The sequence below is a fragment of the Oncorhynchus clarkii genome, chromosome 7 (genome assembly GCF_045791955.1).
Source record: "Oncorhynchus clarkii lewisi isolate Uvic-CL-2024 chromosome 7, UVic_Ocla_1.0, whole genome shotgun sequence".
Classification (NCBI taxonomy): Eukaryota; Metazoa; Chordata; class Actinopteri; order Salmoniformes; family Salmonidae; genus Oncorhynchus; species Oncorhynchus clarkii.
Window position 1 is genome coordinate 63544988 of NC_092153.1, and position 27713 is coordinate 63572700.

Here is a 27713-nt window from a genome sequence, read left to right on the forward strand (position 1 = left end):
CAAAGGGGGAACCAACTCCATATTAATGCCCATTTTGGAATGAGATGTTTGACGAGCAGGTGTCCACATACTTTTGGTAATGTAGTGTATAATTGGAGGTGAACAAACAGCTAACTCCCCCAGGCTCTTCAGGTATTTCAAGCAGACATCAGTGTTATCAGTGCTAGCTAGGTCGTGTTTCAATCATCTAGAATGGCTTCCTCACCGTATCTCCTTTCCTTGGTGACAACTGATAGGCACGAGGGAAAAGATACGGTCAGATTTCTACTTTAACCAATAAAGACCTTGTCATGTCAGCGTTCATGAAGAACAAGAAAATTTTTAAGGAAATGAGGAAAGGAAGGGAATTAATGACTATTGGAACAGGGAGCCAGAGAGTGACAGTGGCCATTGGGTCCGTGAGTCAGGCATTGACTGGGGGCTATGAGCCAGAACAGGTTTCCCCGGTATGGTCCAGTCGTGCTTGGCTATCTGTCGTTGCCTGGTTGGGTCGTTGGAGGTGGGAAACAGTTAACGGTTAAACAGCCTGAGGACGGGGGTGCACGGTTCCAAACCCCTCTGTGCTGTAAAACATGGAGCTCCACTGACTCCACCACTCTGATACACCAGACTCACTCCTCCTCTCATCAGCCCTAGTTTGTTTTGCCTCTGCTTTTTGCATGAGTGTGGAATGGCTGCTTGACTGGGAGCTACCACTCTGTCACCACAGGGGCCGCCAGACTCACTGGTCCTGAGAACACAGCATTCTTTTGAAGCCGCAAGCTTCCTTTCTCTCCCTATGTTCTTTCACAATGGGCTGTCCCTGAAGTAAAGAGGGAGAGAGAGAGGGAGAGAGAGAGAGACAGACAGAAAGTGAGAGCTAGGCAGCGCTCTGGAAGCCTAGCCGGTCATTGCTGTGATATTCTGACTGCCCCAGTGGCTGAGAGAGAGGGCGCGTGACAGAAAGAAAGAAAGAGAGAGAAAGAGAGAGAGAGAGAGAGAGAGAGAGAGAGAGAGAGAGAGAGAGAGAAGGATAGAAGACTAGAAGCCTCTTTCCATTCTATGAAAAACAAGTTCCCAAATAGAGCATCAACAGCAAAGTGCGGAGTGGAGGGAGTGTCTCGTCTCTTCAGGGGGAGGTGCTCACTAACATGAAGAAGAAAACAGTCCAGAGGAGCTACTACTAGTGGAAGACCTTTAAGAGGGGGAGAAGAAGACCAATAGTGTATATTCAGACACAATTCAAACCGATAGTGTCTATTGACTCTACTCAGACTAAAGGAGAAAGCCAAAAACTTTGTTGTCGAGGATGTCTTGGCTGTCGCCCATGTCATGGGCCAAGTGGACGTGGACAGCAGTCCGGGGAGCAGAGGAGGGAGAGGAGGTGGAGGGCCAGGAGGTGAAGGTGGAAGATGGACTGCTGCCTTGTGGAGGGCAGCGAGAGGAGGAGGAAGAAGAGAGATCTCAAGGCTGCAGGCGAGTGTGTTTGTTGGCTACATTGGAGCCTTGAAGCCTTTTAACAGTGAGAGCCCCGCAAGGCAGCTGGAGGGAGAGGGACACCTGCTTTGCTTTTCCACCTGTGGGGTTTGTGAGTTGGTGTTGTTCTAAAGGGGGGATGAGCAGAGAGACAGAGAAAGTGAGAAAAATGCATTTGACTGTTAAACTGTTTTTCCCTACTGTAAGGTTCTCCCAAACAATGTTGTGTTATAGGCTTACTGGTTAATTCACGAGTGTGTGTGTGAGGTGTGTGTGAGAATTTTCACACGCCTCAGGTATTTTATTATTTTATTATTTTATTATTGTCCCACACCACAGACAGATACAAACGAGTGATGCCATCTTAATTAAGCACACACTGTGTGTCCCTGTTCCTTGTGGGGGGGAAAACATTCCCCTGCTTATAGTGTTATCACGCAAGGCTGTGTGATAGAGATGGAGAGAGATCAGTATACAAATATATATTTTTATAGCAGTGTTTAATTACTATACCTATAGCACAGCATTGAGTGGTGGTGAGTCTTGTTTCCAATCACAGCTTCTATTAGTTGTTTATCAGATGTAGTCAACTGGTCTTGCACATGGCAGCTATGCAAACGCATTACATTTAAATAACTACACATACTACAACATGTAGAGGACATATAGTATATTATGTACACAATAGGTTTGTTTTTCCAGATATTCTAGTGATATGACCATACTCATCTCACTCTCTCTCTCTCTCTCTCTCTCTTCCAGTTCAGACTCAGAGGGCCACTTTGAAACCCCAGAGGCTCACAGCCCTGTCCACGCTCCACTCCAAGTCCCAGAAGAGCTGGAGACCTTCACCACTGACAGAGCAGGTGAGATCATTGCTGCTTGCCTTCAACACAGATAGAAGTAGGCACAAGACATGCCAAAAAAATGTACATGCCAGTATTCAATTCAATTTTAAAAAGTTGTCTAACCCTGAAGGGGCAATTATTTTTGGGCACATGAGTCAGCAACAACAGAGCATGACAGCATACCACAACCATACCATAATGACATACCACACATAGCAACTTCACAGGAAGGGATGTTATAGGGATATTATGCCACAAAATAGTCCCTCGCAACATCTACAGTACATGGTATGGCCTACCATGACACCCCAAGATCCTTTTAATTTCACTCCCACAACCACGCAACCATTGACTGACCATCACCTGGAGAGAATGCTAGCTGGCTGGCTTCTTTTGGAGTTTTCATGGCAACAATAGAGCTTTGTCATTCTGTCTGTCCATTTCCTGCAGGGAACCGTTTGTTTGTGTGTGTGTGCACACATGCGCATGGTGCTTCAACTTTTAACAATCCCTCAGACATGGTTTTCAATAGGCTCTTTTCATGAACAAAAGATACAGTGTTTGGTGGAATCAAGTAGATTTAGTGCTTCAGACCATTTGATGACTGTCCATTAATAATGTTTTCTTAACTGAAACTGCAGATTGCGTTTGCTCTCAAAGGACTGCTACTACATTAGATTAAACTGCACCTACTGTTGAGCTATTTTAACTCTGTTCCGTCTGACATGTGGCCAAATGGAGGGAGGTGTACCATGCCAAGGTAATTGAAGACATGTGGTTTGTCTGCCTACCGTACTTTTCTAGGTATGTATCTGACTGTTAGAAATTCATGAAGGCCATTAAAGTTACATAGCACTTAAAGGTTGGTATTAAACTACACAAGTACCTTATTCACAGCAACAATTACGTATGTGGTGAGGGAGTAGTCATGGGCTGAATAAAGAACGTATCTTATCCATTCAGGTCAAACTGAGGGAGGCTACTCCACAAGAATAGCATATGTGTCCCAAATAAAATATTATTATTGTAACATTGGATAAGTAAAAGGTAGAGAATGGGACCACGACCTGCATGGGAATTGGCTTTTGACTATGGAACTCAGGAGGTCACCCAGGAACAAAAGCAGTTGCTCCTCCTTGTTTTTAATTGTCAGTGGGAGGGGTCAAAGATCATGAGAGTGACTTCCCATGTGATGGAACTAAAATATCTCCATTATATTGATGGGCCCCATCAGATAGATTTGGATCAATCTGGGCCCTATTGTGTTGTCTTGCTAATGTTTCCAGATCTGTTTGTGCTGTCTTGCTAATGGTCTCCAGATCTGTTTGTGTTGTCTTGCTAATGTTTCCAGATCTGTTTGTGCTGTCTTGCTAATGTTTCCAGATCTGTTTGTGCTGTATTGCCAAATAAGCACAAACAGATCTGGAACCCGGCTAGCATGAAGCTGCGGTACTTTTAAAAACCTTTAGTAGTGTACACAAAAATAACCAACTATGTTGTCTGTCCTGTATGTGGACACCTGCTCACCTAACATCTAATTTCAAAAGGTCCCCAAAAACACAGTGGTCTCCATCATTCTTAAATGGAAGAAGTTTAGAACCACTAAGACTCTTCCTAGAGCTGGCTGCCCGGCAAAGTGAGCAATCAGGGGAGAAGGGCTGATGGTCACTCTGACAGAGCTCCAGAGTTCCTCTGTGTAGATGGAAAAACCTTCCAGAAGGACAACCATCTCTGCAGCACTCCACCAATCAGGCATTTATGGTAGAGTGGCCAGACAGAAGCCACTCCTCAGTAAAAGGCACATGACAGCCCGCTTGGAGTTAGCAAAAAATCACCTAAAGACTCTCAGACCATGAGAAACAAGATTCTCTGATCTGATGAAACCAAGAGTGAACTCTTTGGCCTGAATGGTAAGTGTCCCATCTGGAGGAAACATGGCACCATCCCTACGGTGAAGCATGGTGGTGGCAGCATCATGCTGTGGGGATGTTTTTCAGCGGCAGGGACTGGGAGACTAGTCAGGATTGAGGGGAGGATGAATGGCGCAAAGTACAGAGAGATCCTTAATGAAAACCTGCTCCAGAGCGCTTAGCACCTCAGACTGGGTGCGAAGGTTCACCTTCCAACAGGACAATATCCCTAAGTACACAGCCAAGACAACACAGGAGTGGCTCCGGGACAAGTCTCTGAATGTCTTTGAGTGCCCCAGCCAGAGCCCGGACTTGAACCCGATCAAACATCTCTGGAAAGACCTAAAAATAGCTGTGCAGTGACGCTGTAATCTCTGCCAAAGGTGCTTCAACAAAGTACTGAGTAAAGGGTCTGAATACTTACAAAGTACAGAGTGTGATATTTCAGTTTTTTATTTTTATTTGCAAAAACATTTAAAAACCTGTTTTTGCGATTTAAGCTACTTAGCTTATTCAAGCCTGTCTCAAAATACAACACTGCCCCTTGAAGACAGAAAAAAGCTCTTTACCCTGACTCAGATGGCTAGAAATGACATTTTGTACTCTTGTAGGAAGCAACCACTCCCCCATTGCTGACTAAAAATGAGCTAGCAAAGAATGTGAGCAAATGTGCACAAGTGGCTACATGCAGCTTTTGCTTTGATCTCAGAACAAGTGCATCTACTCGAGACCACTCATGCGGTAAACACAGTCCAGTTCAAAGTGAATGACACAGATCCATATATGACAATGGTCTATTTGCATATAGGGATACTGCAGCTCTGATTGGTTTTGTCCCTCTGGTCTGTAGAGTACGGGCTTCGTGTCGTGCTTTTTAATGTAATAGAATCCTACTCCAGTGCATTCTGCCTACAAGAAAATCTCTTGCATAGTTAGTTTTGCATACTAAGTCTTGCATAGTTTGTTTTGTTTCGGTATGTTGCAGTGAAAGTGGCTAATATTGGAAATTCCCACAGTAGAGGGAAACTTTAATAGTTTTAAGTAAAGGGGAAAACTAGAAAGTTGAGTGAAGTTCATTCTCGTGCTTCTCTGTGCAGGCTGATATTTCTTCTGAGTGGCAGTCCCGGGGGAGGGAACATTGGTTGGCACTATGCATTTGGGTATGTAGCGTTTGTCCTTGGAAACGCACACAGTTCTTGTACTGATGTTGCTTTCAGAGCCAGTCTGGAACTCGGTAGTGAGTGTTGCAACCGAGGACAGACACATTTTACCTGCTGTGATATGGTGATATTGGTGATATGTGATATTTCAGTTTTTGCTTTGTCATTATGGGGTATTGTGGGTGGATTGATGAGGGGACAAAAACAATGTAATCTATTTTAGAATAAGGCTGTAACGTAACAAAATGTGGAAAAAGTAAAGGGGTCTGAATACTTTCCAAATGCACTGTAAAACATAGCCTAACCTTTTGTATTATGATTTTTATTGTTTGTACTGGTAATCTCAATAAAAACATACAACCTATAACCTTGAAGCCCTGGGTACAGTGATCTGAACTCTGATGAACTGATTCTAGAACAGTTAATCAGATAGTTTTTGATCAATTTAGTTGACATGATACACGTGCAAGCAGAAATATTATAGATCTGGGTACTAGGGTATCTTTGTAAGTAAGGCTGCAATGGACTATTCACCAGTGTTGTTATAACTCTCTTCCTCAGCCTCTCTCTTTGCTTTTCTCCCCACACACACACACACACACACACACACACACACACACACACACACACACACACACACACACACACACACACACACACTCACATATATGTAAACATACCGATGGCGGATTTGACTTTGCTTAGTAATGATTACAGTAGCTCTAAATATTTGGAATATGAGGATCAATGCTGCATTAAACGCTGTAGCAAATTAATTCCTCCACTCCACTGTATATAAATAATCTAGGTCAGAGGCTGACCCCTGTCTCCTAGCAACAGACTGTTGCATGAAAACTACTTTGAAGATGACAGCCATCATGAAACAGTTGTACATTCTGAAGGGAGTGTGGCAAAATCAACAGCTCTCGCAGTCTGATCTGTTATTAATTTATTAGGCAAGTCAGTTAAGAACAAATTCTTATTTACAATGAAGGCCTAGGAACAGTGGGTTAACTGCCCTGTTCAGGGGCAGAACAATACATTTTCACCATGTCAGCTCGGGGATTCAATCTAGCAACCTTTCGGTTACTGGCCCAACACTCTAACCACTAGTCTACCTGCCATTATAGCTTTTATATTTCCTTATCACAGTTTTCCAGTCACATGAATGCATTGTTATGATATTAGGTATTTAAAGAATAGCGTAACCATGGAAATATATGCATGCAACTGTATATTACTGTGGGATTGGTAGCTTTTCTCTTAACCTTTCTTAATATAAATACTGCAGCTAGCAACCTGCCTTGAGAAGGCTATTTTGTTGAAATTACAGCACACTCCAAATAATATGTTTGATAATATTTTGCATTTGTGGCTATGTTTTCTACTTGTTTTTGAGTCGACTTGTCAAATCCCCTCTCCTGCTTTCACCAGATGCCCTGGAGGAGGAGGATGAACAGCTGATAGTGTCTGGCCCAGCCAGAGATCCAGCTCCTAGCCTCCTATTTAACCAGAACATGGGTCAGGCCAAGCCCCCCTTGGTCCCTGAGGAGGAGGCCCCTGTGGACTCTAAGGAGGGGCCACAAACACTGCCCAACACCACAGACACTGCAGAGGTTCAACCCGCAATAGCAGGCCCATCAGCCCAGATCAATGGAGCTGCAAAGGCCACTGCTTCTCTAGACTTAGGTCTACCTGAGGAGGATAGACCACTGGCTACTTCACTAGACTTAGGCCTACCTGAGGAGGATAGACCACTGGCTACTTTTCTAGATTTAGGCCAAACTGATGAGGATAGACCACTGGATACCTCTCTAGACTTAGGCCTACCTGAGGAGGTGAGGCCACTGGCTACTTCTCTAGACTTAGGCTTAACTGAGGAGGATAGACCACTGGCTACTTCTCTACACTTAGGCCTAATTGAGGAGGATAGACCACTGGCTACTTCTCTAGACTTAGGCCTAACTAAGGAGGCTAGCATTACTAAGACGCTTTGTAATGGACACCCCATAGAGACCATCCCTGAACCTCAGGCCAAACCCACTAAAACCACACCCCCTTCCCTGAAGATAAAGGGAGCTTTTTCCAGGGCTAGTGCACAGAGGGATGGGGACAGTGATATCACCCTAGTCCCTAAGGCTAGATCCAACTTCAACCTGGACCAATTCGACGGCAGCTTCAATCCGTTCGCCAGCGGCGGCTCCAAGATTCAGAACTCCCCGCCAGCCGATGCCATGCCCACACTGGGGTCGTTACCTGTACCTAGCTCCCTGCCCACAATGGAGTCGCTACCTGTACCTAGCTCCCTGCCCACACTGGGGTCGCTACCTGTACCTAGCTCCCTGCCCACACTGGGGTCGTTACCTGTACCTAGCTCCCTGCCCACACTGGGGTCGCTGCCTGTACCTAGCTCCCTGCCCACACTGGGGTCGTTACCTGTACCTAGCTCTCTGCCCACACTGGGGTCGTTACCTGTATGCAGCTCTTCTCCACCGCTTTGTGGGACTAGTTCCTCACCTAAAATGGATGTTGAGGAGGTCAAAGATTCAGCGTCGGAGGCATCAGAGGAGCCCAAGCCTGTGGAGATAGAGTTTGGGTTAGACGAGGCAGGCGAGGTAAAAAAAACACCGCCCAGGAGGATGGGTAAAACGCCCGGCAGCAAGCTCGCCGTCAAGAAACCAAGGGCAAAAGCAATGACAACAGCACCTGCCCCGACGCCGGCACCCGAACCAGAAATAGCTCACCCGGTAGTAGAGCCGGTTTCAGAAACGACTTCCGAACCACTTTCCATGCCAGGTCCCTCCTTAAGTTTGGACAACGTTCCTATTCCCAAGTCCACTTATAAATTTGACCCCAACCAGTGGGATGACCCTAATTTGATCCCCTTCTGGGGTGGTGGTGTCAAAATAAGTAGTTCCTCGGTTTTGCCCAAAGGATCCTACAGCTTTGATCCTCACAACTTTGACAACTATGTGGACCCCTTTAAGCCATCTACAGCCCTGGGCTGCGAGAACTCAACCTCCCGGGATACCCCACTTCCTCCTCCAGCAGAGGAAGCAGTGAAACCAAAGCTGGAGCGGCCCCTGGATGAGGGGAAGAGAATGTGTCAGACTCCAAAGAAAAGCAAGGACAGGATCATCACGTAAGTCCACTACACTCACTAGTGTTCCAACACTAGTATAGCCTTCTTCATGTTAGTTCTGCTTTCAGAATGTGGATTGTCTTAACAAGAAGAAAGCATTCAATTGTCTTTCCGTGTCTTTTAAAAACACTTGGCAATGTGTATTTTATAAAACAATACTGTCAGAAAGTGAGTAAACATGTTCGATATTGCTCAATGGCCTATGTGATACCAAACTTGGCTTCATGGTTCTCACATTAGGCTGGTAAATATCTTTTTGCCATTTGCAAGGCCACTGGCATCATAATGTTTGTGTCAGAAGCCTGCTGCCAAACCAACTCCTAGAAACCTATCTCATAATGCTGAGCAGTACATCACTACTCATTCCTCCTTCTCTCTCTCCCTCATCTTTCATTTTCCCGCTGTACTCCCTATCGACCTTCTCCCGCCAACCCTACCAACCAACTGTCTGTCTATCGTGCACCTTTTCTCTGCTTCTCCTCCCACCTTGTGTTCATTCGCCTCAGGACCACTGAACAAGTGAAGTTTCTCTGTTTTCTGTTGTAAGTAGTACTTCCTCTTTCCTCACTCATTCTCTCTCTCTCTCTCTGGGTTGGTCTGCCATCTTTGCTTTCAGTCCTATTGCATGTGTTGTTATGATGAGAGCTCAGTGAAGGAGCTTTTAGTGTCCTGCACTCCTGCATGTTGGCACGTGAACCTTCCCCCTTAAAAAACATGCCTTCATCAGCTAGTAGGCTATTTCCTTAATGGTTGCCTTGTGAGTCTTTGCAGAGTTAAATAACAGATTTCTATCTGCATAGGATTTTGCATAGTGCTGTCGTGTCTTTACTATCATTAAATTAAGACTTTTAGTTTTTATCAAAAATTATCTGTAATTAGCATTTTGTGATGAACTAATCAGGCAAATTTAATTAACTAGGAAGTCGGGGCATATATTCAAATTACAAAGTTATAATTTTCCTAATACAACTTTTCAGATATATTTTAATATCTGATCAATTGGTCTTCTTGATTAATTAATTAATTATTTTACCTCACGTTAGTCTCATTCCAAACGTCGTAAATTGTTGGTTATCTGCACGAACCAAGTCTTCACTATGACATCCATACATCAATTGTCTTAAATCATTTATTTATTAACTAAATAAACAATCACAGAAGTGCACACACAAACAAACAAAATTAATATGGTTACAAGAAATGATAGGGGAATGTGCCCTAGTGGGCTAAACCTGCATGGCGGCTTGTTGTACAAAAGGGAAGTGGGGGTTGACTGAGATAAGACAACACACAGTTGATAATTATAACAATTGAAATGCTAATCCTTTGCACATTAACTCTCACTCATTCGGGAACAATTGCAATCAATATATATACTGTATTTACGCTCAATGTGTTGTCGGTGTGTCTGTTGAAAAGTTTGTTTCTGTTGGAGTTTGAATGGATAGTTCAGAGTGACATTCATTCATGTCTTTATAGAATAGATGTTTCGGTGTTTCGATGTTTCGACGTCTCTATACTGTGGCCATGAGGATATAATCTCCTCCAGGAATTTACGACCTCTCTCTGACCACAGCAACCTGGGTGTAGGAGACAGGGAGAGGGGGATGCTGTACCCAAAGAGGGCAACGTCATGACAGTGCTGTGCAATACTGATTAGACCAATGGGAGAAAAGTGTGTATCAACCATCTGCTAGCCTCGCCCCGCTAGCTGTCTAGAGCATTTCGGACTGTTAGCTTAAGAGGCCAATCAGACAAATTCTTTGTCCACTATACCTATTTTGCCAATTGGCCTGGACCCTTTCACCACACAGATCCCTGCTGATCCACGAAGACTGGTCTGCCGACGTTACAGCACGAGGGGGCTACTACTGACTTCTTCCGTCACGACGTCCCTCTAAGGCCCTTCTGCTAGCTAGCCCCGGCCCGCTAGCTGCCTAAATCGACGTGTCTCCGGCCCGCCTGAGGCACTCACTGGACCCCTATGATCACTCGGCTACGCATGCCTCTCCCTAATGTCAATATGCCTTGTCCATTGCTGTTTTGGTTAGTAATTATTACCTTATTTCACTGTAGAGCCTCTAGCCCTGCTCAATACGCCTTAGATAACCCTTTAGTTCCACCTCCCACACATGCATTGACCTCACCTGGTTTAAATGATGTTTCTAGAGACAATATCTCTCTCATCGTCACTCAATGCAAAGGTTTACCTCAACTGTATTAAAATCCTACCATACCTTTGTCTGTACATTATACCTTGAGTATATTCTACTGTGCCCAGAAACCTGATCCTTTTACTCTCTGTTCCGAACGTACTAGACGACCAGTTCCTATAGCCTTTAGCCGTACCCTTATCCTACTACTCCTCTGTTCCTCTGATGATGTAGAGGTTAATCCAGGCCCTGCAGGGCCTAGCTCCACTCCCACTCCCCAGATGCTCTCATTTGTTGACTTCTGTAACCGTAAAAGCCTTGTTTTCATCTACGTTAACATTAGAAGCCTCCTACCTAAGTTTGTTTTATTCACTGCCTGAGCACACTCTGCCAACCCGGATGTCCTAGCCGTGTCTGAATCCTGGCTTAGGAAGACCATCAAAAACCTAGACATTTCCATCCCTAACTATAACATTTTCCGACAAGATAGAAGTGCCAAAGGGGGCGGAGTTGCAATCTATTGCAAAGATAGCCTGCAGAGTTCTGTCTTACTATCCAGGTCTGTGCCCAAACAATTTGAGCTTCTACTTTTAAAAATCCACCTTTCCAGAAACAAGTCTCTCACCGTTGCCACTTGCTATAGACCACCATCTGCCCCCAGCTGTGCCCTGGACACCATATGTGAATTTATTGCCCCCCATATATCTTCAGAGCTCGTGCTGTTAGGTGACCTAAACTGAGATGTGCTTATGTCATGAGAATTATGTTCTCAATGTTCATAACCCAATTCGATTAAACTACTCAGTCTGCAACCCAGGATTTGTAAGATACTGGTTGAATGAAACAGACAGAGGCCCAGCTACAGACAGTCTGTGTTTAAGATACTATAGGGACATATTGTACAGATATATTGTTTTACCCTAATTCTGACTAAAACTACACACATCATTTATTATAATTTTACTGACTAAGACTACACACATCATTAATAATTTGATGATTCTAATGTATTTCATTGATGATTCTAATAAATTTCATACAATTATATAGTTTCAGGGTGTAATATTCTAATCATTCATTTTAACATATAAATTCCATTCACAGCTTAACACCCCGGCCATCCTACAATCTAAGCTTTTCTACAGCTGGCCATGCTTTCCACCTGGGTACCCCTACCCCGGTCAACAGCCCTGCGCACCCCACAGCAGCTTGCCCAAGCGTCCCCCCATTTCTCCTTCACCCAAATCCATATAGCGGATGTTCAGAAAGAGCTGCAAAATCTGGACCCCTACAAATCAGCCAGGGTAGACAATCTGGACCCTCTCTTTCTAAAATTATCCACCGAAATTGTTGCAACCCCTATTACTAGCCTGTTCAACCTCTCTTTCGTATCGTCTGAGATCCTCAAAGATGGTAAAGCTGCCGCAGTCATCCCCTCTTCAAAGGAGGAGACACTCTAGACCCAAACTGCTACAGACCTATATATATCATCTCTATGGTCTTCGAAAGCCAAGTTAACAAACACATCACTGACCATTTTGAATCCCACCGATCCTTCTCCGCTATGCAATCTGGGTTCCGAGCTGGTCATGGGTGCACCTCAGCCATGCTCAAGGTCCTAAACGATATCATAACCGCCACCGATAAGAGACAATACTGTGCAGCTGTATTCATCGACCTGGCCAAGGCTTTCGACTCTGTCAATCACAGCATTCTTATTGGCAGACTCAACAGCCTTGGTTTCTCAAATGACTGCCTCGCCTGGTTCACCAACTACTTCTCAGACAGAGTTCAGTGTGTCAAATTGGAGGGCCTGTTGTCTGACAATCTCTATGGGGATGCCACAGGGTTCAATCCTTGGGCCGACTCTCTTCTCTGTATACATCAATGATGTCGCTCTTGCTGCTGGTGATTCTCTGATCCACCTCTACACAGACATTCTGTATACTTCTGGCCCATCTTTGGACACTGTGCTAACTAACTTCCAGACAAGCTTCAATGCCATACAACTCTCCTTCCGTGGCCTCCAACTGCTCTTAAATTAAAGTAAAACTACATGCATGCTCTTCAACCGGTCGCTGCCCACACCTGCCTGCCTGTCCAGCATCACCACTCTGGACGTTTCTGACTTAGAATATGTGCACAACTATATGTGGACAACTACAAATACCTAGGTCTCTGGTTAGACTGTAAACTCTCCTTCCAGACTCACATTAAGCATCTCCAATCCACAATTAAATCTAGAATTGGCTTCCTATTTCGCAACAAAGCCTCCTTCACTCATGCTGCCAACATACCCTCATAAAACTGACTATCCTACCGATCCTTGACTTCGGCGATGTAATTTACAAAATAGCCTCCAGCACTCTACTCAGCAAATTGGATGCAGTCTATCACAGTGCCATCCGTTTTGTCACCAAAGGCCCATATACTACCCACCACTGCGACCTGTATGCTCTCGTTGGCTGGCACTCGCTTCATATTTGTCGCCAAACCCACTGGCGCCAGGTCATCTATAAGTCTTTGCTAGGTAAAGCCCCGCCTTATCTCAGCTCACTGGTCACCAAAGCAGCACACACCTGTAGCACGCGCTCCAGCAGGTATATTTCACTGGGCACCCCCAAAGCCAATTCCTCCTTCGGCCGCCTTTCCTTCCAGTTCTCTGCTGCCAATGACTGGAACAAACTGCAAAAATCACTGATGCTGGAGACTCATATCTCCCTCACTAGCTTTAAGCACCAGCTGTCAGAGCAGGTCACACATCACTGCACCTGTACATAGCTCATCTGTAAATAGCCCATCTAACTACCTCATCCCCATACTGTTATTTATTTAATTTATTTTGCTCCTTTGCACCCCAGTATCTCTATTAGGACACACTCATCTTCTGCACATCTATCACGCCAGTGTTTAATTGTTATATTTGTAATTATTTCACCGCTATGGCCTATTTATTGCCTTACAACCCTTATCCTACCTCATTTGCACACCTTGTATATAGATTTATTTTATTGTATTTTTGACTGTATGTTTGTTTATTCCATGTGTAACTCTGTGTTGTTGTTTGTGTCGCACTGCTTTGCTTTATCTTGGCCAGGTCGCATTTGTAAATGAGAACTTGTTCTCAACTAGCCTACCTGGTTAAATAAAGGTGAAATAAAAATTTCAAAATTAAATGTACAGTTTATTAGATACATGTCCCGAACAATTACATGTTCAATGTCCTAATAACCAATGCTACTGTATATTCTGTATTTACAAATCCTCTTCCGGTGTTCCTCTAGGAATTCGTGTAAGGTCAAGAAGTATGAAAACCAGTCCCTGGTCCTGAATGTCTGCAATCAGGTATGTGTGTGTGTGCGTGTGCGTAAGTGCTTGTGCAATATCAGTTGAATATAACCTTGCTACAGTGGCACTGCAATGTCTATTACTCAGTAGGTTACCTCACCTACACACACACACACACACACACACACACACACACACACACACACACACAAACACACACAAACACACACAAACACACACACACACACACAGCTTCTTTCTTTCATGCTGACAAGTGCATCCCTTTCTCACACTCTCATTATTGTGTCCATAGCACTGCGGTACAGCCCTGGCGTGTTGACAGATGCATGACTCATCACTCAGCACGTGTTTATCAGTCTGTAGATGCCATGTGCCATCATGTTTTATCGCATCCCATAACACTCCAATTGACTATTAAACTACCTCAAGTGAACCACCTAATCTACTACTTTGAGAAACAAAACAAAAATATTGTAGAAATCAAGTGCTATTTGCATGTTAAAATGCATATGGAATCCACCGTGCAATATTATGGCATTGTTTACGTTTTTTGTTGGTGGACTCTCTATGCAGATTTTACAGTGTGGCTCCCAGCCCGTGGTTCCCATCCCAGCTTACCAGATGGAATACATTCAATTCAATATAGTAAATACACCACAGGTGTTCTATCTGACTGTAGGCTGACGGTATGCTGACACTCCATTCTCTTGTTTACAGGAAGAGGATGTGGTTGTGTCACAGGTCCAAGAAATGCCCCGCCGCGTTCGCCATGCCACCGATGAGGAAAAGCTGGCTTGTAGTGAAATCATGAGCCAGAAAGCCAAGGAGGAGGCCGGGGTGGAGGTGGAGGAGGAAGAAGACTCAGTGTGTGCCAAAGGCCCAGCTAAAGGCCCAACCAAAGGCCTGGCCATCACAGACAATGTCAAAAGCCAGGCAATGCTGGATGGTAAGTTTGGTTTGGCTCTCAGGGCGTTCTTTAGATTTATTCAATGACCAAGACGTAGTCAAAGGGACTCTGTTTAAAAGTCTAAAGGGGCTAGAAAACAAAAAACAAAACTTAATGCCAGCAGTTTTAGACAATCCATTAGATTAGCTCCATTAGATTACACTTTATTTGTATTGCTTTTAATCTTTTTAAGTGAAATTATCTTATTAACACTTTGTTCTAGCTAGCTATTTGTGTAGGTAGCTATCAAGTAAACCCAATGATAACAGACAGCAGAAAAGCAGTTTCTGGAGAGCCTCTGGGATTGTAGTCCCATAATAGTTTTTACTGCCGTCTATTGGCCATTGAAAATCAGAAGTTGAGTAAATGACTTTTCCATCTCCATCCCCATCAGAGCATGTTAACAGAGTTGAGCGGTTGGAAATCCCGCTCATTGCTCATGGAATCACCGCTCAAGCGCTCCATGTCCTTTCATACAGCACTGCTAAAAACCGCTCAGTGCTCAACGCTCCAAATTCGCTCCATTCATTAAAATCACAATTGAATCAACACCCATCTATTATTGTGACTGCCTGGACCTACCAATTGGTTTTTAAGTTTTGAAACCAAACCATATGGATTTGAATGAAAAGTATTTTAATATACACGAAAAGGTGAATGTAAGAAGCAAACATAATTTTAAATAGGCTACATGTCATATTAAACAGCATTTAAACACTAAATAGGTCAGCAGACAGACAGAAAAAGGACTTATTAGATTAATTGCTTATATTATCAGCCGGCCAGCAGCTGATAATATCCTCTCCACACTTGCAGCCACTGGTCATGCGAAACACCTTTTTGGCCACTCTTGCCAGGCTGGACAGAGACGCAGAGTTGTAATTTTTTTCAGGGTCTGAATAATTAGGTAAATAAGGTATTTCTGTTTTTTTTTTTCATCCATTTGCAAACATTTCTAAAACCTGTTTTCGCTTTGTCATTATGGGGTATTGTGTGTAGATTTCTGAGGATATTTTTTTATTTAATCAATTTTAGAACAAGGCTGTAACATAACAAAATGTGGAAAAAATCAAGGGGTGTCACGTCCGTTGTTGTAAGAATCGGACCAAAGTGCAGCGTGCTTTGGGTTCATCATCTTTATTACGCGAACCGGCAAAAAACAATAAAGAACAAAACGAACGTGAAGCTATGCAGTGCTCAAGGCAACTATACACAAACAAGATCCCACAACAAACAGGTGGGAAAAAGCTGCCTAAATATGATCCCTGATCAGAGACAACGATAGACAGCTGTCTCTGATTGGGAACCATACCAAGCCAACCTAGAAACAAAGAAACTAGGATGCCCACACTAGTCACACCCCGACCTAACCAAAATAGAGAATATAGGAGTTCTACGGTCAGGGCGTGACAAGGGGTCTTTCCAAAGGCACTGTAAATATTTTGCTACAATGACTCACTTAGTTATCTACCCACCTAGTTCCTTTCTGCTAGCATGTGCACGTAGTATGTACACCATCATGCTTTTGGGATAAGTGTCTTTTCAGATTCCACAATGATTCTTTAGTTGTTGACACTACATCACCCCACTCCCTCTCTTGCTCTTGGTCCTCATCTTTGTAAGTCACCTTGACTTAGGACCTGAGTGTTTTATCACTTTCTTTATGAAAATATTTAACTCCAGCTCCGCTCACACACTCTGATCCCCATAATACTAATTAATGTATTATTGTCTTCCTCTCAGGGCCACAGGCGAGGATAACACACAATATGAAGGAAAATGACATTTGCATTTCAGTAAGTAGGCTTAGATCTTTTAATTTGTCTCTAAGATTTGTTATGCTTTTTCAATAGAAGCCAGTTTGCATTAGAGCACAGATTGACATGTTTTGTCCTTGGTGTCTACAGAGTGAAGAGCTGTCAATCACCCCAAGGCCAAAGTTGATTGGCTGCAAGGGACACGATGACAAAGGTAGTCCCTCCTCCATGGATACCATATCGCTAAATGAGATGGACAAAGCAGCGGTGCTCACCTTGATCAGAGAGGAGGTATAGTAACTGACCAATAGTGGTTATTATACCAAACTGAAAATATCTGGGTCATGTTCATTAGGCACCAAATTGAAGAAAACAGATTGAAATAGGGAGGGACTATCTGGATATATCTAATTAGAAATTATAATTTTCGTTTCCCATTGCCTGCCCTAAAGAACACAACCTAAAGGAAAACTGTATTTTAGATTTAAAAAGGTTTCTGAAGTTTGTAATTTTCACTTTGAAATTTCAGACTTCATTTTCCCTTTAAGATAAAACAACCCCTTACATGTCCATTAATTATGATCAATATAATAATGGACATTTCCTGTTGCTGCAGGATTATTTTCCAGCTGTAGAAACTGGCTCAAATTAAGATCCTACATCTGTAGCAAACAACTGGATGCCTGCCAAGCCTATGTTAACCACAGTGTTTTCTTCCCAACAGATAATCACTAAAGAGATAGAGGCCAACGAGTGGAAGAGAAAGTATGAAGACAGTCATATGGAGGTGTTAGAGATGAGGTATTATATGGCACTGTTGTTTTAGTTCGACATAATTCAAAGTGAATCATATATCACAGGAAAACTCACAAGAAAGCTTTTAGACTGAAAATAAACCTTTTTCTTTGTATTTATATCTCTCCTCCTGTTAATTCATCTCTTGTAGGAAAATAGTGGTGGAGTACGAGAAAACAGTTGCACAGATGATTGGTAAGTTCTTGAAGAGTTAATTATCTGCACTGATATGAAATCACAGGATTGGTGAAAGCAATATAGTTGATACCTACCAGCTTATGACTTTCAGCTTATTCATACCCCTAGACTTATTCCACATTTTCCAGCCTGATTTCAAAATGGGTCAAATTATTTGTTTCCTCCCCTGCAACACACAATACCTCATAATAACAAAGTGAAAACATGTTTTTAGAAAATGTTGCAAATTTATTCATCAGGAAATGGAAATGAATGTATTGACAAATGAACAATTATCTTTGTATTCCCTTTTTGATATAATTTGATTGAATTCTCTTGTTTTTTTAAACACCAGCGCAAATTCATGGAACTAGACGATGATAGCAAGCCTATTTAGGCTATTGGGACACCCTTGTACCCTTTGTCCTTGTTTGGACGTATCTCAACTTAGTGACCTTTGACCTGTAAACTTTGCAGAGGATGAGCAGCACAAGAGGAGTGTCCTGGGCTCCCAGAAGAGTGTCCAGCAGGTGACTCTGGAGCGGGACCAGGCCTTGGCCGACCTCAACTCTGTGGAGCGCTCACTCTCGGACCTCTTTAGACGTTACGAGAACATGAAGACCATCCTGGAAGGCTTTAAGAAGGTATGTGAGACTAGGGCGAATGTTTAGGAAGGTATATGTTAACGTGAGACTAGAGAGAAGGTTTAAGAAGGTGTGCGTGATACCAGTGGAGGCTGGTGAGAGGAGCTATAGGCAGACAGGCTCATTGTTATGGCTGGAATGGAGTAAATGGGACTGAGTCAAACATCATTTCCATATGTTTGATACAGTTTCATGTATACCATTCCAGCCATTACAATGAGCCCATCCTGCTATAGCTCCTCCTACCAGCCGCTTATGCGTGACTTGTGTTAACGTTACACTAGCAAGGTTCTCTCACTGTACTTCAAAGACTGTTGAGTTGAAGTAAACCTTTGTCTGCCCATGTTGTATTCTGTGTTTTACTTCAGGTTTTGATTCTCCTTTATCTGACCTTTCATTATCACTACTTGTAATGGAGAAATACCAACCCGCCAAAACAATACATTCGGCTGAATTAAATTTCAGATCTGTCTGTGTGTGTATCTAGAATGAAGAGGTGCTGAAGAAGTGTGCCCAAGAGTATCTGGTCCGCGTCAGACAGGAGGAGCAGAGATACCACACACTCAAGATCCACGCTGAGGAAAAACTAGTCAAGTAAAGATAGACACTTACACTTTAGTTTAATATAATTTTGATTTATTTTACCCAAAGAGATTATAAAACAATCTTAAATACATTATATATACAAAAGTATGTGGACACCCCTTCAAATTAGTGGATTCGGCTATTTCCTCCACACCCGTTGCTGACAGGTGTATAAAATAGAGTACACAGCCATGCAAGCTCCATGAACAAACATTGGCAGTAGAATGGCCTTACTGAAGAGTTCAGTGACTTTCAACTTGGCACCGTCAACAAGTCAGTTTGTCAAATTTCTGCCCTGCTAGAGTTTCTGCTGTTATTGTGAAGTGGAAACATCTAGGAGCAACAACGACATCTAGGAGCAACAACGACTCTGCCGCGAAGTGGTAGCCACACAAGCTCGCAGAATGGGACCGCAGAGTTCTGAAGCACGTAAACATTGTCTGTCCCCTATTGCAACACTCATTATCGAGTTCCAAACTGCCTATGGAAGCAATGTCAGTACAAGAACTGTTCGTCTGGAGCTTCATGAAATGGGTTTCCATGGCCGAACAGCCACACATAAGCCTAAGATCACCATGTGCAATGCCAAGCGTCGGCTGGAGTGGTGTAAAGCTCACCGCCATTGGACTCTGGAGCAGTGGAAATGTGTTCTCTGGAGTTATGAATCATGCTTCACCATCTGGCAGTCGGACGGCCAAATTGTGGTTTGGCGGATGCCAGGATAACCCTACCTGCCCCAATGCATAGTGCCAACTGTAAAGTTTGGTGGAGGAGGAATAATGGTATGTGGCTGTTTTTCATGGTTTGGGCTAGGCTCCTTAGTTCCAGTGAAGGGAAATCTTAACATTACAGCATACAATGACATTCTACACGATTCTGTGCTTCCAACTTAGTGGCAACAGTTTGGGGAAGGCCCATTCCTGTTTCAGTATGACAATGCCCCCGTGCACAAAGCGAGGTGTATACAGAAATTATTTGTCGAGGTCGGTGTGGAAGAACTTGATGGGCCTGCACAGAGCCATCACCTCAACCCCTTCAAACACCTCTGGGATGAATTTGTATGCCAACTGCGAGCCAGGCCTAATCGCCCAACCTCACTAATGCTCTTGTGACTGAATGGAAGCAAGTCCCTTCATCAATGTTCCTACATCTAGTGGAAAGCCTTCCCTGAAGAGTAAGGCTGTTATAGCAAAGGGGGGACCAACTCCATATTAATGCCCATGATTTTGGAATGAGATGTTCGACTAGCAGGTGTCCACATACTTTTGGTCATGTTGTGTATATTCCTATCATCTAGCCTATTGCTCATTGGGTACAGTACACAGTAGAGGGAAGAGATCTTCCTTTGGAGGTCTTTTATTTTTCATTATTTTCTTTCTCTAACGTTTATCTCTCTGCTGTGTTGCAGGGCTAATGAAGACATAGCCCAGGTGCGCTCCAAGGCCGACTCAGAGAGTGTGGCTCTTCATGCCAGCCTGAGGAAAGAGCAGATGAAGGTGGACTCCTTGGAGAGAGCCCTCCACCATAAGGTATTTGACAACATTTACTTGACTTACTCCACTTGGGGAAATATGTCTGTAGAATCAGGTTGAATACATCCTGAGAATAAATCACTTTCCTCCCAGGTAACCTGGTATTTCCCGCCAAAACTGCAGGTGTCATTCAAAAGCATTATAAAATCATATAAATAGGTTTATGTCTGGATGTGATTAGAGCTTTGATCCAAATTCAAACCTGATGCAACCTGAGCCTGACTAAATACATTTATGAGTCCAAGCCCAAAAAAGGCCAAATGATTGTGCCATTATCAAATACAGCTACCGCACATTACGCACAACAGAAAAACATAAAATCACATACAGTAGATGTAGCTATGCAATGGGTAAATCAATTAATCAAGCTTCAGTAACCTTTGAGTGTAAACTGTATTGCACTATATTAAATGGAATGGAATTACGCACTTCGTTCAAACCATGATAAAGCTGAGAGAACATGCGATTCTGTTGCAGCACATGCGCCCTACAAAGTTACAAGTATAGGCTAGCGAATTTGATTTTAATTGTTCATAATATTTCCCCTAATGTTATTAGCCTACCTCTTTCTCTCTCTAGTGTTACTTCATTCCTTCCTCGCAACAGTTAAATTAAATACGTTTCGTTGTCCTCATCTTCATTATTCTAATGACATCCTTGAAGAATATAGGACTAGAATGAGATGCAGAAGGCTTTCAATTATTATGGGTCTGAGTCTGAATTATTATGGGTCTGAATAAATAACTAGCCTATAACTAGCCCACGATAGTCTACCGCCATCGTGCGTTCGCTCTTCTTTCAGACTACCCCTGAGTACTATTGGCTGCTGTATTTAACATTCAGCATACAAGAGCTTGCGCCACTCTTCGAATAGTTTATTGGTGTAAGAAATGCTACAAAAAATGCCCAGCAAGCTATTCTACTCTAGCTTTTCCTGCATAGGACTCCAAGCGCTAAGGAGCCTTTTTTTCTTTTTACAGCGAGAGGCCAGCGGAGCACAGGTGCGTGCTTATTGCGCAAGAGACAGAGGCTATAAGTTAGAAGCTTATTATGCATAACCTCTCATTATGTAAATATAAGGCTAGGCTAATACTGCATTGAAATGATTACCTGAAAAAGGTAGACTAGGACATCCTATATATAGGCTTATACAGTGCATTCGGGAAGTATTCAGACCCCTTGACTTTTTCCACAGTGTTATGTTACAGCCTTATTCTAAAATGGATTCAATATTTCTCTCCCCCCCCCCCCCCCAATCTACATACAATACCCCATTATGACAAAACAAAAATAGGTTTAGACATTTTGGCAGCGATTACAGCCTCGAGTGTTTTTGGGTATGACGCTACAAGCTACTTACTGGCTGCCAGCTCGAGGAAGAGTCTTGTTTTGTTTGTCACATACAGTGTTTTAGCAGATGTTATGGCAAGTGTAGCAAAATGCTTGTGTTTCTAGCTCCAACAGTGCAGTAATATCTAACAACACACAATCTAAAGTAAAGGAATTGAATTAAGAATGTATAAATATTTGGAAGAGCAATGTCAGAGCAGCATTGACTAAGATACAGTATATACATATGAAATGAGTAACGCAAAATATATAAACATTATTAAAGTGACTAGTGTTCCAATTATTAAAGGGGCCAGTGATTTCAATTCTATGTATAGGGCAGCAGCCTCTAATGTGCTAATGATTACTATTTAGAAGTCTGATGGCCTCAGCTTCGAGATAGAAGCTGTTTATCAGTCTCTCGGTCCCAGCTTTGATGCACCTGTACTGACCTCGCCTTCTGGATGATAGCGGGGTGAACAGACAGTGGCTCGGTTGGTTGTTGTCCTTGATGATCTTTTGGCCTTTCTGTGACATCGGGTGCTGTAGGTGTCCTGGAGGGCAGGTACTTTGCCCCCAATGATGCGTTGGACAGACCGCACCAGCCTCTGGAGAGCCTTGCGGTTGCAAGCGAGGCAGTTGCCGTACCAGGCGGTGATACAGCCCGCGGTGATACATGCTCTCAATTGTGCGTCTCTAAAAGTTTGTGAGGGTTTTAGGTGGCAAGACAAATTTCGGTCGACCTCTATATATATATTTTTTTTCTTCATAAATTTGCTAACATGTCTAAAAATCTGTTTTCCCTTTGTCATTATGGGTTATTGTGTGTAGATTGATAAGGACAATTTGTATTTAATACATTTTAGAATAAGTATGTAACGTAATAAAATGTGGAAAAAGTCAAGGGGTCTGAATTCTTTCAGAATTGATGGAGAGAGAGACAATCTGCGAGAGAGTGCTTGCTCGTCCACTGATTTAAAGCAACTATATAGGAGGGTTTTAAAGCCTTGCAGCTGCAATAAAAAATTAAAACATCTTTACAATTAAAAAATATGTTGATCCCCGAAAGCCAGATGGAGATGCACATTCGGTATTTATATTACTGTAGCATATGCTATGCTGCATCAAATGTAGGTCTACCTGTCACAATAAAACAAGTTATCAGGATGAGATGACAGTTCTACAAACTGAGATGGGCTGTCGGTCCCAAGCCTGAGTTTTTATGATTCATCATGCAGTGACCACAGAGGCCATAGAGAATCCAGATTTAGACATTGATATAATTTAACAGTTACATTCCACGTCATGCTGTTCATATAAATAATTCATTATAATTGACCGGTTTCTCGCAGTTATTTATCCCGTGAAAAAGGAGGGTTTTTTGTGCATTTTGGTAAATTTCAGTAAATCTTGGTAACCGGGTTCCCACATTTCAACCCTACTGTAAAAGTAATTTATAGTAAAAGACTGGATACATAACTGGATACAATAATTGTGTTACTTATCGGTAGCTTCCAATGACAAGAGAATCCCTCTATCAGAAGGTAAGAATCACTGATAGTAAAATAATAACTAAGCCATCTAATTAGTTATCTAGGGTTTCAATGCAGAATTGCACATTTGTACCTTGATTGAACAATCTCTCTGATCTCTCTGTTCTACCCAGAATCAAGAAATCGAGGAGCTCACAAAGATCTGTGACGAACTAATAGCCAAGCTCGGAACATCAGACTGATCAGACCTGAAATCATAAACGTCGGAGTTGTTGGATGTACTGTTCCACCAACTTCTCTCCTCTATGCCTTTCCATTGCAGCCAAGGCTAACCATCCCCACTGTAGCTAGCTGGTAAATTACTGTACACACTTCTATACAATCTGAACCCATCTCTGATTTTATTACTCAAACACATAGCGAGTGAATGCAGTAGTCACCCCTATTGTTTCAGATTGGAACAAATTAACAGTGAAACAGCAATGAGTGTATATACAGGTATGTATGTATATATATATATATATATATATATATATATATATATATATATATATATATATATATATATATACAGTGGGACAAAAAAAGTATTTAGTCAGCCACCAATTGTGCAAGTTCTCCCACTTAAAAAGATGAGAGGCCTGTAATTTTCATTATAGGTACACTTCAACTATGACAGACAAAATGAGGGAAAAAAATCCAGAAAATTACATTGTAGAATTTTTAAGGAATTTATTTGCAAATTACGGTGGAAAATAAGTATTTGGTCACCTACAAACAAGCAAGATTTCTGGCACTCGCAGACCTGTAACTTCTTCTTTAAGGGGCTCCTCTGTCCTCCACTCGTTACCTGTATTAATGGCACCTGTTTGAACTTGTTATCAGTATAAAAGACACCTGTCCACAACCTCAAACAGTCACACTCCAAACTCCACTATGGCCAAGACCAAAGAGCTGTCAAAGGACACCAGAAACAAAATTGAAGACCTGCACCAGGCTGGGAAGACTGAATCTGCAATAGGTAAGCAGCTTGGTTTGAAGAAATCAACTGTGGGAGCAATTATTAGTGGAAGACATACAAGACCACTGATAATCTCCCTCGATCTGGGGCTCCACGCAAGATCTTACCCCGTGGGGTCAAAATGATCACAAGAACGGTGAGCAAAAATCCCAGAACCACAGGGGGACCTAGTGAATGGACCTGCAGAGAGCTGGGACCAAAGTAACAAAGCCTACCATCAGTAACACACTACGCCGCCAGGGACTCAAATCCTGCAGTGCCAGACGTGTCCCCCTGCTTAAGCCAGTACATGTCCAGGCCCGTCTGAAGTTTGCTAGAGAGCATTTGGATGATCCAGAAGAAGATTGGGAGAATGTCATATGGTTAGATGAAACCAAAATATAACTTTTTGGTAAAAACTCAACTCGTCGTGTTTGGAGGACAAAGAATGCTGAGTTGCATCCAAAGAACACCATACCTACTGTGAAGCATGGGGGTGGAAACATCATGCTTTGGGGCTGTTTTTCTGCAAAGGGACCAGGACGACTGATCCGTGTAAAGGAAAGAATGAATGGGGCCATGTATCGTGAGATTTTGAGTGAAAACCTCCTTCCATCAGCAAGGGCATTGAAGATGAAACGTGGCTGGGTCTTTCAGCATGACAATGATCCCAAACACACCGCCCAGGCAACGAAGGAGTGGCTTCGTAAGAAGCATTTCAAGGTCCTGGAGTGGCCTAGCCTGTCTCCAGATCTCAATCCCATAGAAAATCTTTGGAGGGAGTTGAAAGTCCGTGTTGCCCAGCAACAGCCCCAAAACATCACTGCTCTAGAGGAGATCTGCATGGAGGAATGGGCCAAAATACCAGCAACAGTGTGTAAAAACCTTGTGAAGACTTACAGAAAACGTTTGACCTCTGTCATTGCCAACAAAGGGTATATAACAAAGTATTGAGATAAACTTTTGTTATTGACCAAATACTTATTTTCCACCATAATTTGCAAATAAATTCATTAAAAATCCTACAATGTGATTTTCTGGATTTTTTTTTTTTCATTTTGTCTGTCATAGTTGAAGTGTACCTATGATGAAAATTACAGGCCTTTCTCATATTTTTAAGTGGGAGAACATGCACAATTGGTGGCTGACTAAATACTTTTTTGCCCCACTGTATAAATGTATATATATATATATATATATATATATATATATATATATATATATATATATATACACTCATTGCTGTTTCGCTGTTAATCTTTTATTTTAACCAATTAAGTATTGACGTGGCAATTTGTCTTGTTCAATGTGCAACTTTGATGCGCATGTAGGGCCAAATCTGAACTTTTGGATAAATTTGGTAAATGAAGGTCAAGTTAAGGTATGGACCTTTCTGTTGATTTCTACTTATTGTAAGTGAAACTATGTGAAGGAACTAGTAGCTAGTACCTGTTGTGTTGCGTACTGTGTGTACGGTGTGTTTGTAAAGTGTGTGCCCCATCATGGATTATCAGTGTTGTCAGAGGAGACGTGTGTTCCAGATAGGGTGTGAGGGAAATTATTTTGATACAAAAAGAGATCCACCAACTGTATTTACTTGTGTTCAACAGGTTTACACTTTACACAATCATCCTGCTGCTATTCTAGTTTGTTGTTGTTGTTGATTATATTACATTTCTGTCTCATCTTGTTTGATCTTCTGTTGTTTTGTATGTTTGTTTGCTCCCATTATTTAGGTAGGGCAATGCTTTTAGAGGTATGCTAGTATAAATCACATGTTTGTTTTTGATCATGGGACAATATATAGACAATATTTAGGCTTCAATCAATTTTCCTTGTGTTTTACCGCTTAGCCCATGTAGCCTATAACTAAAGAGCACTATTCTCTGACCTCATCACAGCACATAGTATTACACGAACAGCCTAACAAATCTATCAGTGGAGTAATGACATACTCTGTTATCATTTTAGTTTCACTCTCTTTAAGAATGGGTTGAAACTGCCATGTTGTTTTTTCTTCTTTATTTTAGCTAGACACAGCGTAGGGAGCTGTGGTTACATTGATTGGCTCTCTGCAGCGCAGCCACAGTTAAGTTTCTCTCTAGGCCTTGGGAAAACAAGACAAATGTTTTCCATCATCACCATAATACTTGGGTTGCCAAATGTTCCCCCTCAAAACCTATCACTGTGATAGTGTTCCAGGCTCAATACCAGTCATTATTAGAGATTATGATGGATCTGTAAACTGTTTCAATGCAGGTGTGGATGCTTGTTTAGATATATGTTCTCAGAGCTATCAAAAAGCTAACTGGTTGCCCAGCATAACAACTGTTTGCCTAATGTTATAACAATATATATGGCCAGTTCCAAACTACCCTTTAGGACTACAAGGACCTATATAGTATGTGGACATGGAAGTTGGAGAAGCCCAGATGAGGTCCTACCAGGGTCATCGTTTGGGAGTCTTTGCCTTATCGTACCTATTTCATGGATCAACATCATCATCATCATCATCATCATCAGTACAGTACAATCCACTGCCAAATGTTATTATTTTGCCAAATCAAAGGCTGTTTAAAGCTGTTTTTAAATGTCTATAGCTGCCTTAATGTGTACATTTTATATTGTATGAAAATAATATAATTTTATTTTAATGGCAGTATTTGTAGAGGACAGAGTAACAGAAAAGTGATTTTATTATAGTTTCTGATATACTGTATATTGTGTGTAGAAGGCATTCCCTGAATAAAGGTTATCATGATTAATGTTCTACTGTGAACTATGTAGCGCACTGCACAGCAGACATTGTGCCTTAAGCTTAAAGGTCCAATGGAGCCATTTTTATCTCAATGCCAAATCATTTCTGGGTCTTGCTTCAATAACACTCAGTGATAGTCAACTTCAACAGTGTCATAACACGTTCAGAATCGTCCATCAAAATGCCATTGAAGTATGAAATTATTATTTAAAACAAAATATTGTTATATATACAGTATCAGTCAAAGTTTTGGACACACCTACTCATTCAAGGGTTTTTCTTTATTTTGACTATTTCCTGCATTGTAGAATAATAGTGAAGACATCCAAACTATGAAATAACACATATGGAATCATGTAGTAACCAAAAAAGTGTTAAACAAATCAAAATATATGATATATTTTAGATTCTTCAAAGCAGCCACCCTTTTCCTTGATGACAGCAAATTCTTGGCATTAACTCAACCAGCTTCACCTGGAATGCTTTTCCAACCGTTTTGAAGGAGTTATCAGATATGTTGCGCATTTGTTGGCTGCTTTTCCTTCACTCTGCGGTCCAGCTCATCCCAAAGAATCTCAATTGGGTTGTCGGCGATTGTGGAGGCCAGGTCATCTGATGCAGCTCTCCATCACTGTCCTTCTTGGTGAAATAGCCCTTACACAACCTGGAGGTGTGTTGGGTCATTGTCCTGTATAAAAACAAATGATAGTCACACACACA

General features: G+C 42.3%; 1 protein-coding gene across 1 annotated transcript; it reads left to right on the forward strand.

Annotated features, from left to right (window-relative positions):
• The first annotated feature begins 837 nt into the window (after positions 1-837).
• Positions 838-23701, forward strand: LOC139414392 (transforming acidic coiled-coil-containing protein 1-like). Its single transcript, XM_071162308.1, has 14 exons — positions 838-1455; positions 2218-2321; positions 6808-8515; positions 9022-9057; positions 13953-14013; positions 14695-14923; positions 16667-16719; positions 16831-16971; positions 17405-17481; positions 17627-17670; positions 18130-18296; positions 18784-18890; positions 20290-20410; positions 23409-23701. Exons 1-14 carry the CDS (start codon positions 1289-1291, stop codon positions 23475-23477), a joined length of 3084 nt encoding a protein of 1027 aa, XP_071018409.1. The 5' UTR covers positions 838-1288; the 3' UTR covers positions 23478-23701.
• Positions 23702-27713: the final 4012 nt, after the last annotated feature.

Coding starts and splice junctions, on each gene's coding strand:
- LOC139414392 (XM_071162308.1), top strand. CDS start 1,289: ATGTCTTGGCTGTCGCCCATGTCATGGGCCAAGTGGACGTGGACAGCA. Junction 2,322..6,807: donor CTTCACCACTGACAGAGCAG/GTGAGATCATTG, acceptor TGCTTTCACCAG/ATGCCCTGGAGGAGGAGGAT. Junction 18,297..18,783: donor TCCTGGAAGGCTTTAAGAAG/GTATGTGAGACT, acceptor GTGTGTATCTAG/AATGAAGAGGTGCTGAAGAA.